The sequence below is a fragment of the Pinus tabuliformis genome, chromosome 8 (assembly GCF_031772625.1).
Source record: "Pinus tabuliformis cultivar Carrire ecotype Pingquan chromosome 8, CPIR1, whole genome shotgun sequence".
Classification (NCBI taxonomy): domain Eukaryota; kingdom Viridiplantae; phylum Streptophyta; class Pinopsida; order Pinales; family Pinaceae; genus Pinus; species Pinus tabuliformis.
The window spans coordinates 358,235,591-358,249,020 of record NC_142294.1 but is presented as its reverse complement, the minus strand read 5'-3'; the positions used below and the strand labels follow the sequence as shown (position 1 = coordinate 358,249,020).

The following is a 13,430-nucleotide window of genomic DNA, read 5'->3' as shown; positions in this document are numbered from 1 at the left end:
GAATGTTTATTTTGTCTATACAAAATTTCATTTAATTTTTTATTTGAATTTCATTTGATTTATATTTTTTATTAATTTTTTTATTTGAATTTCATTTGATTTGTAATTTGATTTATATTTTTTATTTGAAGTAGTATAAGTTATTTTTGAAATAAACATTTTAGATATTGATGTAATTTTTTTGAATACTATTGTTTTAAAGAAATTTAAAACATTGATATAGTAAGTATGTGGTTCTATAAAAAAATTTACTTTGGTTTCAATTTGAATTTTTTTGTTGAAATTTAATTAACCTTAGAAGTTCATAGTAACAATAATAATTAATTAGAGTTTCTAAATATATGTGAGTGACATATCATAAATCCAAGTTCTTCATTATCAACGACTTCTCAAATTGAACTCTTAGAACTCTTATTGTGTTTATACAAAATTTCATTAAATTTTTTACTTGAAGTTTATTTAATTTTAATCTTCTTTACATTTTTTATTTAAAGAAGTATATGTCATTTTTGAAATAAACTTTTTAGATATTGATGTAATTTGTGTGAATATCATTGTCAAAAGAAAAATTTAAAACATTGATGTAGTAAGTATGTGGTTTTTACTTTAGTTTCAACTTAATTTTTGTTTTCCTTGAAATTCCACTAACCTTAGAGGTTCATAGTAATAGTAATTAAATAATTCCAGTTTGTAAATATATGTTGATGAGATAAAACTAATGATATGCACACAATTTTTATTTCAATTTTATTTGATTTGTAATTTTCTTTGCACTTTTTATTTGAAGTAGTATATGTCATTTTTGAAATAAACATTTTAGACCTTGATGTAATTTCTGTGAATATCAAAAGAGAAATTTAAAACATTGATGTAGTATGTGGTTCTATAGAAGGAAAAAAATTCTTGAAATTAAACTAACCTTAGAAGTTCATAGTAATATTAATAAATAATTACACTTTCTAAATATATGTGGATGAGATAACCTAAATCCAATTCCTTCATTAGCAATAGTATGACATCCCTGGGTGTTGAAAATATTTATTAGTTATTTTACTATTGTGGACATAGTAATTTGCTAAGTAGCAAAAAGATGGAATTTGTACTCGTTGAAATGGTAATTAGTTACTTATGTTATTCTTAAAGAAAAACATGCAGTATCTATGAGACGTCTTATAATTTATGAATGGGGCCTCAATAATTGTCTTTTTACCAGACAACTATCACTTAGGAGAAGTTATCTCTTTTGTCCTCTTGTTTTCCCAGGAATGGGAAAGGAAGGGGGCAGATGGAAGGCAAAAGACCAGTGGGAAAGACTTCAGTAAACAAACTTCCCTAGTGGAAGGAAAGTAATTCTAGGCTAGACTTGGGGTAGTGATGCCGGAGAATATAAAACTTCTACCTTAGAAGTTGTTCTTTAAGAGAATATAAAACTTATACCTCAGAAGTTGTTCTGAAAGAATTGAGGAGCTCGGGGGAAGAATATTGGACGTAATAGCCATTTTCTCATTGGAATGGTGGTGTCGCCTCACTTGTAAATTCTTGATCGTCAAATAGCAGATAATTATATAAATCATGAGTATATGGATTCAATTTTTCCTATTATTTTGAAAAAGAAAACTAATCTCTGTAATTGGCTTGGATGCTACCATTATAAGTTATGAGAAATGCAGTATAGGAAACAAAGTTACTAGTAGAAGGAATAAATTGTTAGTTGGAAATTAAGTTCCGTGTTGAAATTACTGGGTGGTTGTAATTAAGAATTGTCCTAGAAACTCTAGATATTATTTACCATTTTGTTGAGTGAATTATGGAAATTCTATAATGCCAAGATTATAGAATTCTATATAAAACATATGGGTTATAGACCTAAGCTTTGATACTTTATCTCATTGACTATGAATGTTTACTAAGGGAAACTATACAAGATTTAAAAAAAAAATGCATAACTCTTTATGAGCATAGTGGGTTCATTAAGATTTAATTCTGAGGACCGACAACCTAGGTTAGCCTTAAGGATAGTTATGAAAGAAGACTACTAGGTTTCTAAACACAGATAATAATCTAGAGTGCATTCTTAAGTATGGAAAAAATTGGAAATGCTGTAAGCTATTGCTACGTTAATAGCCACACAAAAAACTGAAACAGACTTCCAACTAAACAAAAAGAAGATTTAACATTTGAATGTGGTAGGAAAACTTTCTTGAAAAAAAATTACATAAGTAACCATTTCGAATTTCCATACTCATTTTTAGTTACAATTAGTAAGAAGTTTAATCCTGTAGCCTACAACGAGGTGGAGCAACTTGCGCAGTCTAAAAATTAAAGAAAACAGAGGGTTCAAATTATTGTTTGGTTCAGTCTAGGAAGAAGGGGATAAAACCCCAAATTACACCTACATATGCCAATACAATCTCCAAATAAAAGTATAACGAACCTATGGAATATCATTCACTTGAAAACACTCTGTTGATACATGCCCTTTTAATAAAAACCAACAAGCATTGTGGCGTGACCTAAAGCTATAATTTTACTAGGAAAGTATTGCCTGAAGGTAATGTTACTTTTATCATCTGAGAGAAAATAAAGAAGAACCTGCAAGTGAAATGTTGTACCATTAGACATTTGAGGTGCAGCCTTGAAGGATATCCAGTCCAGAAACAAGGGTAACACCTCTTAGTTGTAGCAGCCAGAAACTTAGGTCAATTCGTGTGGTTCAAAATACACTAAAGCTAATTGCTTCACTAACTATGCCTTCCCTCTTTCTGTCATAGTATTATGGAGTTAACCTTAAACAAAGATTGTGATTTGAAGAAACTACTTAATATATGGAAGTTGGGTTGTTGTCCTTGCTTTCCGAGGAAGCCCTGGTAAAAGAAAAAAAAATGAGCAAGGTAAACCTTAAGAAGGATCAAAACTCTTAGTGAAATACAATAAAGAAATTAACCCCTTGATTAAAATTACCCTAATTGAACAAAAAAAGTATCAATCAAAGGAAAACACTCTGCACCCTCTGCGGGAGAACCTGCATGTGGGAATCGAGCCACCAAGACACCTACCAAGGAGTGTCAGTGAGTAAATATATCTCACTATAAACATTGTTACCTGAGAGGTTTTGGGAGGTGAAGTTTACTCGAAATATAATCTGGGTGCTTCTTACTCAACATGGAACAATTGTTTCTCCATAACATAGGGAGATCATCTGTAGAGAGAAGGCGAGCAACCGGTAAACAAATAACCCTCGCTTAAGGAGCAATACAATGGGTAGACGATAACTGAGAGTCTTATCAGTGAAATACCTATGGAGATAAGTTGTTCCTGCAAATTGAAACCTTCTTCTGCCATTACATTTGTAGAGCAACCTCACTCTAGAGTCGAGTGAACAATGAGACACTTTTCTATTATCGAGAATGGGAATTAGCTACTCAACCACTTCCACTACTCTTGACTGTCAGATCGAGGTTGAAGGACCGCATGGTGAGTAAAATTCCAAGTGTCCTAGTTTGGATAAATTTCCAGAATAATGTGTAATAGTTTTAAAAATAGTTAACAAAATTATGTGAACATATATGACTGGTTCAATATATTGGTGGCATGAAACCCAATAAACATTAATGTCATCTCCTCTGGCATGAAACAGATTAATTAAGACTAGATACATGTCAAGAATCGTCATGAACCCGCTACCCTGGAGTTTAATTAACATAGATTACAGTATGGTGGGGAATTAATTACCTTAGGTACCGATCCATAATGAACCTTGTAATTGATTCATGAAATAAAATTGATGTAATCAAAACTTGAGTTTAAAGAATTAATGCTTTTCATGTGTGACGAGTAAGGTGTGAATACATGATAAATAAAGGCCAGTATTAAATCTAAGTAAAAAAAAATTGATGCACTTAGTACATGTTCATTTCATATGCAATACCATGTGAAACCAAAACTTCATACATGTTAAATAGTAATTTATTTTTTATCCTTTTGAGGTTAATAAATGTTACAAGTGGTATCAAAGCTCTCAGGTTACTACGTTGAGGCCTAGATCTATTTATGACGAATAAAAAAAGTGATTATGATGCACATAGAGGAATTTGGTTAAATATGAGATGGGGAATAGGGATTACCCAACCCAGATGGGCAACTGGAACATTTCGATCAACACATGTACTAGAACATAACCCAAAAATGTGGGGACAACTCATTGAGGAAAACCAGAACATGAATGCCATGCAATTAGAAAAATACCAATAGTTACGAGTAGAGATGATGAAATTAAGGGATTATAATGAAAGGTTATGACTAGAGAAGGGAAAGATTATGAAAATCCTTTCATATAGGAAAAATAAAATAAATTTGAACCCTAGTGAGGAAGAAGGAAATAGAGTGTAGTCTCACAGAAAGCAGGAAGACCATCCAGAGTCTGGGGGAGGTCGAGCTGGCAATGAGGAAGCGTCTGATAATGTCTCTAATGGAAGAGGATTTAAAAGACAAAAAATTGAACTTCAAGCAGAGTTCAAAAATATCAGGCCCCCCACTTATGATCGAGAAGCTGAGAAAGTGGCAGAATCCTCGTTAATCAACATGAATAAAATTTTTCAAATATATGAATATGATGATAATTTGAAAGCAAGGCTAGAAATATACCAGTTGCAAGGGAAATCCACCTTGTGGTGGGAAAAAATTAAAATGGTTTGAGGGGTCGATGAGCAAGAGGTTGCTTGGGAGTAATTTAAGAAATATTCGACTCAGTGATTTTATGATGAGAAACCAAAAGAGTTCCATGATTTGAGATTGGGCCACTAGTCTATGGATGACTTCATAATCGATTTTACTTCCTTGCTAAGATATGTTCCTTATATTCGTGAAGAAAAGGATAAGGTACAACATTTTATTAGCAGTGTAATTGTTTTTTTGAAAGAAACGTTGGAATTCAACAACCCAAAAGAAATGGATGAGGTGATTTGAAAGGCTCGAATCTGCTACAATCAAATGAGGCAAAAAGGCAATTGTACCAAAGGTTGGACAAGTAAGAAGGGGTAGAAATTCTTTCCAACAAGCAAGAATGCAAGGATTGTAAGTACAAGGAACCTAAGTCAAACAATGTTGAATGGGTCTTCAAGTAGAAATAAACCGAAATTTAGACCGTAGAATAAAGTGAAGCAAAATGAAGCATCTAGCAAGCCAAAACCTAGTGAAATTTAGAAGCCTCCTTTGTAGTGTTGGGGTTTTGGGGAACCTGACTACTATAAAAATTTCCCCCACCATGCAAGAGTTGAACCAACTGCAAATATACAAGAGGCTTCAATTGTTGGTGATATGGAAAGGAACATACCGAGGATTAATGTAGCCTTAAAAAATCACCAGGCAGGGTATCAACCAGCAATGGTGGAACTCAAAGGTAAAATATCTAACCATCATGTTTCCATTTTGATAGATCATGACACAGGCCTAAGCTATGTCAACCCAAAAATAGTGGATTTATGCCATTTTAAAAGTATAAAATTTAAGAGGCCTTGGCTAGTTCAGTTAGCCACTGGAGCTAAAAGAACAGTCATTGCAAAAGTAGAGGATTACATAATTGATTTGGTTGGACAGTACGTTAAGGTGAAAATAAATATGCTACCATTAGTCTCATAGGATGTGTTGATAAGCATGTATTGGATGCAACAACACTAGACCTTAGTAGATTCTAAAGATAATAAAATTAATTTACTCTCAGATGATAGTATCAGAACATAAATGTACAGTGTTATAAGGGAAGTAAAAGTATGTACCATTACATCCCATGAATTAGGAAAATGCATTCGTAACGGCTATCAAATTTATGTTGTCCATGTGGGTTACTCTAACTCTAAAGATAAGATATCTACCTTGGACAATATTCCAATCATTCACAAGTTTGAAGATGTGTTCCTAGAGGAGATTCTAGGGTTGCCACCCAAGAGAAACATTGATTTTACCATAGAGTTGGTTCCTAGAGCCACTCCAGTTTGTAAAGCTCCTTACAGGACGAGTGTTCCTCAATTGACGAAATTAAAAATGCAGCTCCAACAGCTATTCAATAAGGGTTATATTTGCCCTAGCATGTCCCCTTGTGAAGCCCCGACTTTATTTGTGAGGAAAAAATATGGTACCTTGCATCTATGCATAGGTTATAAACAATTAAATAAGTTAACAATAAAAAATAAGTACCCCTTACCCCAAATTGATGATCTGTTTGATCAAGTAAAGGGTGTTGTGGTGTTTTCAAAAATTGATTTATAATATGGATACCACTAGATATGGATTAAAGATGAAGACATACATAAAACAACATTTAGGACACTCTATGGTCATTATGAATTCTTATTTCTACCATTCAGACTGACTAATGCTTTGGAAACATTCATGAGTATGATGAACGAGAATTGTCACCCTTTCCTAGAAAGGTTTGTTGTTATTTTTATTGATGATATCCTAGTATATTCTAGGAGTGTAAAGGAACATAAGGAGCATCTTCGGCTACTATTGGATAGTTTAAGAGAAAACCAGCTCTATGCTAAATTTAGAAAATGCAACTTTTTCAAGGATCAAATTCAGTATCTAGGACACATTATCTCCTTGGAGGGCATAGTTGTGGACTTTGAGAAAATCAAGACCATAATGGATTGGACTATCCCACCAAGTGTGGAATATATATGCTCCTTTATAGGTCTAGCTAGATATTATCGATGATTTATAAAGGGGTTTTCTAAAGTTGCTTACCCAATCACCTCCTTGAAAAAAAAAGGGAAAATTTTCAATTGGTCAAAGGACTGCGAAGAGAGTTTTGAAAAATTGAAAAAATTTCTTACCACCGCACCCGTCTTGCGAATTGTAGATCTGGAAAAATACTTTATAGATTGTACAAATTCCTGCCAAGAGAATGTAGGTGGAGTCTTAATGCAAGAAGATAAGGTGATCACTTACGTGTAAGCTAAAAGAACATGAGCAGAGGTATTTGGCTTATGATTTGGAGCTAACCGTTGTGGTTTAGGCCTTCAAAGTGTGGCGATATTATTTGTTAGGAAAAATATTCTTGTTAATGACAAATCTCAATAGTTTAACGAGATTCTTCAATCAACCTAATTTGAATGCACATCAAGCTAGGTCGAACACATTTTTAAGTGAGTTCGACCTTGAAATCAAACATTTGAAGGGGAAGGAAAACTGTGTAGAAGACACATTAAGTAAAAGATTGCATTATATCTATGAGATTTCATATAGTTTATTGGAGTTTTATTTTTCTGATCAAATTAAGGAAGTCACCCTAAAAGACCCAGAATATGAATATCTTTGTCAACAAGCTAAAGTTGCACAAAAATTCTGGAAAACAAAATGAATATGGTATTAATCATGAAAAATTGCTGATGTTTAGAGGAAGGATGTATATTCCTAATTAGCTATCAACAAAACAATTTATATTGGACAAATTCTAAATAATTCCTTGTACCACTCACCCAGGTTATTAAAAACTATTTCCTGCGATTAAAAGAGATTATTATTGGCATGGTATGAGGAAAGATATCACAAAAAATTTGGCTAAATGACTAGAGTATCATTAGGTTTAAGCTGAGCATCAACATCTTGCTGGTTTGTTTCATCCTTTATCCATTCCTGAATGGGAGTGGGACACAATTACATTGCATTTTATAACCGGGTTACCCCAATCGAAAAGAAAAATGACTCTATCATGGTAGTAGTAAATAAATTGAGGAAAGAAATTGATTTCATCCCTATTAAGTCCACTTACCAAACAACTCAAGTAGAAGACATATTTATGAAAGAGATATGTAGTGTTGGGTTGTGTTATATTCTTTCCACAACTACCCCACCCATGGGGGGGTCACAAGGGGGGCGTAAGCCCCCCTTGTACGTTGCCTAGAGGAAGCACTTTACCCAAGAGGAAGCCACTTTAGAAGACAAATAACTTTTTCAGGAGGCATATCTCGAGTTATTCCAAGAGCACCTGGAAGAATAAACACCAAGCACATTGTTCCACTGAAAAGGGGGGAGATGTGACATCCCCAGGTGTTGAAAATATTTATTAGTTATTTTACTGTTGTGGACATAATAATTTGCTAAGTAGCGAAAATGTGGAATTTGTACTAGTTGAAATGGTAACTATTTACTTATGTTATTCTTAAAAAAAACACACTGTCTCTATGAGAGGTCTTAGAATTTACAGATGGGGCCTCAATAATTCTCTTTTTCTCAGACTATTATCAGTTAGGAGTAGTTATCTTGTTTGTTCTATTCTTTTCCCAAGATGGGGAAAGGAAGGGGGGGATATGGAAGGAAAAGGTTTCCAGAAGGAATTCCTTGAGTTGGAATTGAAACAATTGGAAATACTTCAGTAAACAAACTTCCCTGGTGGAAGGAAAGTAATTCTAGGTTAGACTTTTGGCCTTGATGCTAGAGAATTTAAAACTGCTACCTTAGAAGTTGTTCTAAAAAAATTGAGGAGCTCAACAGGAGAAGATTGGACGTAATAACTAATTTATCATTGGAAGGGTGGTCTAGCCTCACCTGTAAATTCCTTATCGTTAAATAGTAGATAAGTGTATAAATCATGAGTAGATGTATTGTATTTTTACTATTCTTTTGGAAAATAAAAATACTCTCTGTAATTGGCTTGAGTGCCACTGTTAGAAGCTATCATAAAAGTAGTACATCAAACAAAGTTACTGGTTGGAGGAATAAATTGGAAATTGGAAATTAAGTTCCCTATTGAAATTATTAAGCAATTATAATTAAGATTTGTCCTAGAAATGCTAGCTATTATTTACCATTTTGTTCGCTGAATTATGGAAATGATAACTATAAGATATCCAGGAAACATAATACCAAGATTACATAATTCTATATCAAACATATGGGTTATAGATCTAACCTTTGATACTTTCTCTCATTGGCTCGGAAGGTTTATTAAGGGAAGCTATATAGGATTTTAAACAAAAAAATGCATAACTCTTTATGAGCAGAGTGGGTTCATTCATATTTAAACCTTGTGACCGACAAGATGTGTCAGCCTGAAGGAGAATTTTGAATGAAGACCGCTAGGTTTATAAACATAGATAATAATCTAGAGTATATTCTTAAGTATGGAGAAACTAGAAAATTTGTAAGCTACTGCTACGTTGATAGCCACAAACAAAATTGCAACACATTTTGAATTGAACCGAAAGAAGATTTAACATTTGAATTTGGTAGGAAAACTTTCTTAAAAAAAACAAATACATAAGTAACCATTTCAAATTTCGATACTGAGTTTCAGTTCAAATTAATACGAACTCTAATCCTGTAGCCTGCAACAAGGGCAAGAAAATTGTTGTGTCCACAAATTAAAAAAAGAAAATAGGGGGTTCAAATTACTATTTGGTTTAGTCCACAAAGAAGGGGATAAAACCCAAAATTACACCTACATATGGCAATACAATCCCCAAACAAAATCATAACCAACCTACAAAATATCATTCACTTGAAAACGCTCTGTTGTTACTGTCCATTTTAATAAAAACATAGAAGCATTGAAGTGTGGCCTAACACTGTAATTTTACTCGGCAAATATTTCCTGAAGGCAATGCTACTTTTATCATCTGAGAGAAAATAGAGCAGAACCTAGAAGTGAATTGTTGTACCATTAGACAACTGACGTGAAAACTTGAATGATATCCAGTCTAGAAATGAGAGTAACACCTCTTAACTATGGTAACTAGAAACTTGGGTGAATTCATGGGGTTCAAAATACAGTGAAGCTAATTGTTTAAATACCTATTCCTTCGCTCTTTTTTTCGCATTATTATGGAGTTAACCTTAAAAAAATGTTTGGATTTGAAGAAAATACCTAATAAATGGAAGTTGGGATGCACTCCTTGTTTTCCAAGGAAGCCCTAGTAAAAGAAAAAAAAATGAGCAGGGAAAACCTTAAGAAGGGTCGAACCTCTTTGTGAAATACAACAAAGAAATTAACCCTTTCATTAATAATAACCTAATTGAACAAGAGATGTATCAATCGAAGGAAAACACTGTGGAAGCCTGGTCAAAGAACCCGCATATAGGAATTGGGCCAACGAGATACCTAACAAGGAGAGCCAGTGAGTAAATCTATCCGACTGTAACATTGTTACCTGACAAGTCTAGGGAGGTGAAGTTTACCTAAGATATAATCTGGGTTCTTTGTGCTCAATAGGTAATAATTGTTTCTCCATAACACATGGAGATCATCTGCATAGATAAGTTGAGCAACTTGTAAACAAATAACCATTTCTTAACACACCATAAAATGCGTAAACGATAACTGAGAGTCTTATCAGTGAATTACTTGTGGAGAGAACTCGTTCCTACAAATTGAAACCTTCTTCTTCCATGAGAGTGGCAGAGGAACCTAACTCTAGAGCTGGTGACATAATGAGACACTTCACGAGTACCGAGAATGAGAAGTAGTTACTCAACAACTTCCACTACTCATGACGATCATATATAGCTTGAATGATCGCACTGTGAGTAGGAATCCAAGTCTCCGAGTTTGGAGAAATTTCCAGAATAATGTGTAATAGTTTAACAAGGGGAGCTGCGACGCAGCGAGTCCCTGCATCAAGTTAACATTTACAGCAAACATTTACAGCATTGTACTTTCAGTAGCTAGTCAGAAAGAAAACTGTTGAAAATTTAGATGCCAAAGAAAATTGCAAGTTGACATTTACAGCATTGTACTTTCAGTAGCTAGTCAGAAAGAAAACTGTTGAAAATTTAGATGCCAAAGAAAATTGCAAAATTTTGAAAAACAATCCATATGCTTAAGTTATATGACAAAAACATATAACTAATTATTGTGGTTGCGTAGAAAAACAGGAAAACGAGAGAGTCAAATGCTATTTTAAAATAATTTGCTGCCGCGCATATGCAACAAATAAATGCAAATTATAAAACCCCAGTTGGACCGATAAATATGGTAAATATAACTTTATAAGGCTAGCTAGATAATCATGGAGAGCAGTAATTTATTAAGTTTACAGGTACATATTCTTTGTTTTCCATCTTATCTGACTTTAACGAAATCCATTTTTTTACTGCTTTATTTGACTTGCAGAAGAGACAGGCCAGTATGCAACAAATAAATGCAAATTATAAAACCCCAGTTGGACCGATAAATATGGTAAATATAACTTTATAAAATGCGGAGACTTGCATAATTTGAATTAGAGCATAATACAAGAGCACGTGTCAATTCATCCAGCATATATATATAAACATATCTTAGCTATATTTTAAATTGTTTTTGGAAAATAATTTTTGGTAGCGACAAATGTTACTCGAGGCTTGCATGCAAACCACCTGCCGGTTCTTCAGCGAGCTCAGCTTCAGCAGCTGGGTTCGAATCCAGCTATGGATATGTACAACAAATTGAAAGCTGGCTGGCAAGCTAGCTAGATTATTCATATAGCCCGTACTAATTTGTAAAGTTCACATTTTTATGATGGCGTAAGGAAATGAAATCAGATTCCTGTACAGCGAATTGAAAGCTGGCTAGCTAGATAATCATGGAGAGCAGTAATTTATTAAGTTTACAGGTACATATTCTTTGTTTTCCATCTTATCTGACTTTAACGAAATCCATTTTTTTACTGCTTTATTTGACTTGCAGAAGAGACAGGCCAGTGCAACTGTTTCTGTGGTGGCCAACTGACCCAAATGCAAATAATTGCTGCTCGTGGGCCAGCTACATGTCAGACCCCATCTGGAAGGTACCTTTAGTTTGTCACAGACTAGCATGTCACGGATTTGGTCAGAAATTGAATTTTCATTAAGTATAAAAAACAATCGACAATTCCATGCATAATAACAAAATGAATAGGAGTATTGAGTGTTTTTTCTCCTCTGTACTGTGTGACTGTAGCCAGAAATGCAGAATTTCATTAAAGAGAAAACAACAGAAAACAACAGTTAAAGACCCACCGATTAAATTGTTATATAAACTCCATTCCTGGGAACAACCCACAGGAAGGATTCAGGTCTTAGTTTAGCAACAATATACATTATAGTTGAAACGATAAACCGGCGCGACCCAGTTTGGGTCTTGCAGCCAGAAGCTACCGTGAGGCAGCACGAACATTACAAGCAAAAAACCCAAATAGTTTGGCCTGTACTGTGTGACTCTAGCCAGAAATGCAGAATTTCATTAAAGAGAAAACAACAGTTAAAGACCCACCGATTAAATTGTTATATAAACTCCATTCCTGGGAACAACCCACAGGAAGGATTCAGCTCTTAGTTTAGCAACAATATACATTATAGTTGAAACGATAAACCGGCGCGACCCAGTTTGGGTCTTGCAGCCAGAAGCTACCGTGAGGCAGCACGAAAATTACAAGCAAAAAACCCAAATAGTTTGGCCTGCGGCCTCATACTCTCTAATAATTCTCTCAAGAAGAACCAGACTCAGGCAAAAGCCTGCAAAAAGGAAAACCCAGTTCGGACATTCAACGGACCCAATCTTTCCATCTTAAAGTCATCCTTAGAGAAATTCTCTTACCCGGAAGGCGGCTCGGGCGATGAGGCCTGAAAGGGTTGCCCACCCGGTTTCGTTGCCATAGCGTAGCACCTGCGGCAGAAGAGAACAGCATATTAAAGATGGAATAAGTATCTGAATGAATTTTTGATGAACCACTGTGCAGTAAACACCAAAAGCACAAGGATGCGCAGGCTTACCGTGACCGCTCTCGGATGGCAGAGTCATAACCCAGCCAGGGAGCCCCTCGACCTGTTGTGGGACCGCGAACTGCTGAGGAGTAGAGACTCCAAAGGCCTGAAGCAGCCGAGACCAGTCCATAGAACAAATGATGTGATGGAAAGCAGGTACAGGCATTGCAGTAATGCATTCGCAGGTAAGAAATTTCATGATGTGAACAGCGACAGGATGTGGGCATCAGAACAACCGGATGGATGTGGGCAGGGTTCAGTATCGGGCCGAGATCAATTCAGTGAATGATACGGCAGAGTTTCACTGAGTTACCGGCAGGTTTCATCGGTCCACAAAATTCCAATGAAAACCGACTACTGGGCACTTCTGATATAGATAGCAGGGTAACAGTATACCAGAAAACACGTGTACCAGAAGATCCACCACATGTTAACTAACGCTACAACAACGCTGACATTAGTTCCTATGTTATAAACCTTTCCGCCTCTTTCCGGCTCGAAAAAAGGCCAAATAATGCTAGCATTAATACGAAACCGTTAACGGTCAGGGATAATCAAACTGCGCGTAAATGGCAAGTTAACCTATGTTCGGGCCTCTTCCGCCTAGGGAAGAGGCCAAATAAGATGGCAGTCCTTCGGCATCCTGGCGGGGAGGGCAGACAGCCTTGAAACTTTGATATAAACTTGATCTAACCGCCGTATAACAGAGA

General features: G+C 35.0%; 1 protein-coding gene across 1 annotated transcript; it reads right to left on the bottom strand.

Annotated features, from left to right (window-relative positions):
- Positions 1–12,385: 12,385 nt before the first annotated feature.
- LOC149235609 (uncharacterized) lies at positions 12,386–13,023 on the bottom strand. Its single transcript, XM_089368606.1, has 3 exons — positions 12,730–13,023; positions 12,554–12,622; positions 12,386–12,471 (listed from the first exon to the last, which is right to left on the bottom strand). Exons 1-3 carry the CDS (start codon positions 12,917–12,919, stop codon positions 12,386–12,388), a joined length of 345 nt encoding a protein of 114 aa, XP_089224732.1. The 5' UTR covers positions 12,920–13,023.
- Between the last annotated feature and the right edge of the window lie 407 nt (positions 13,024–13,430).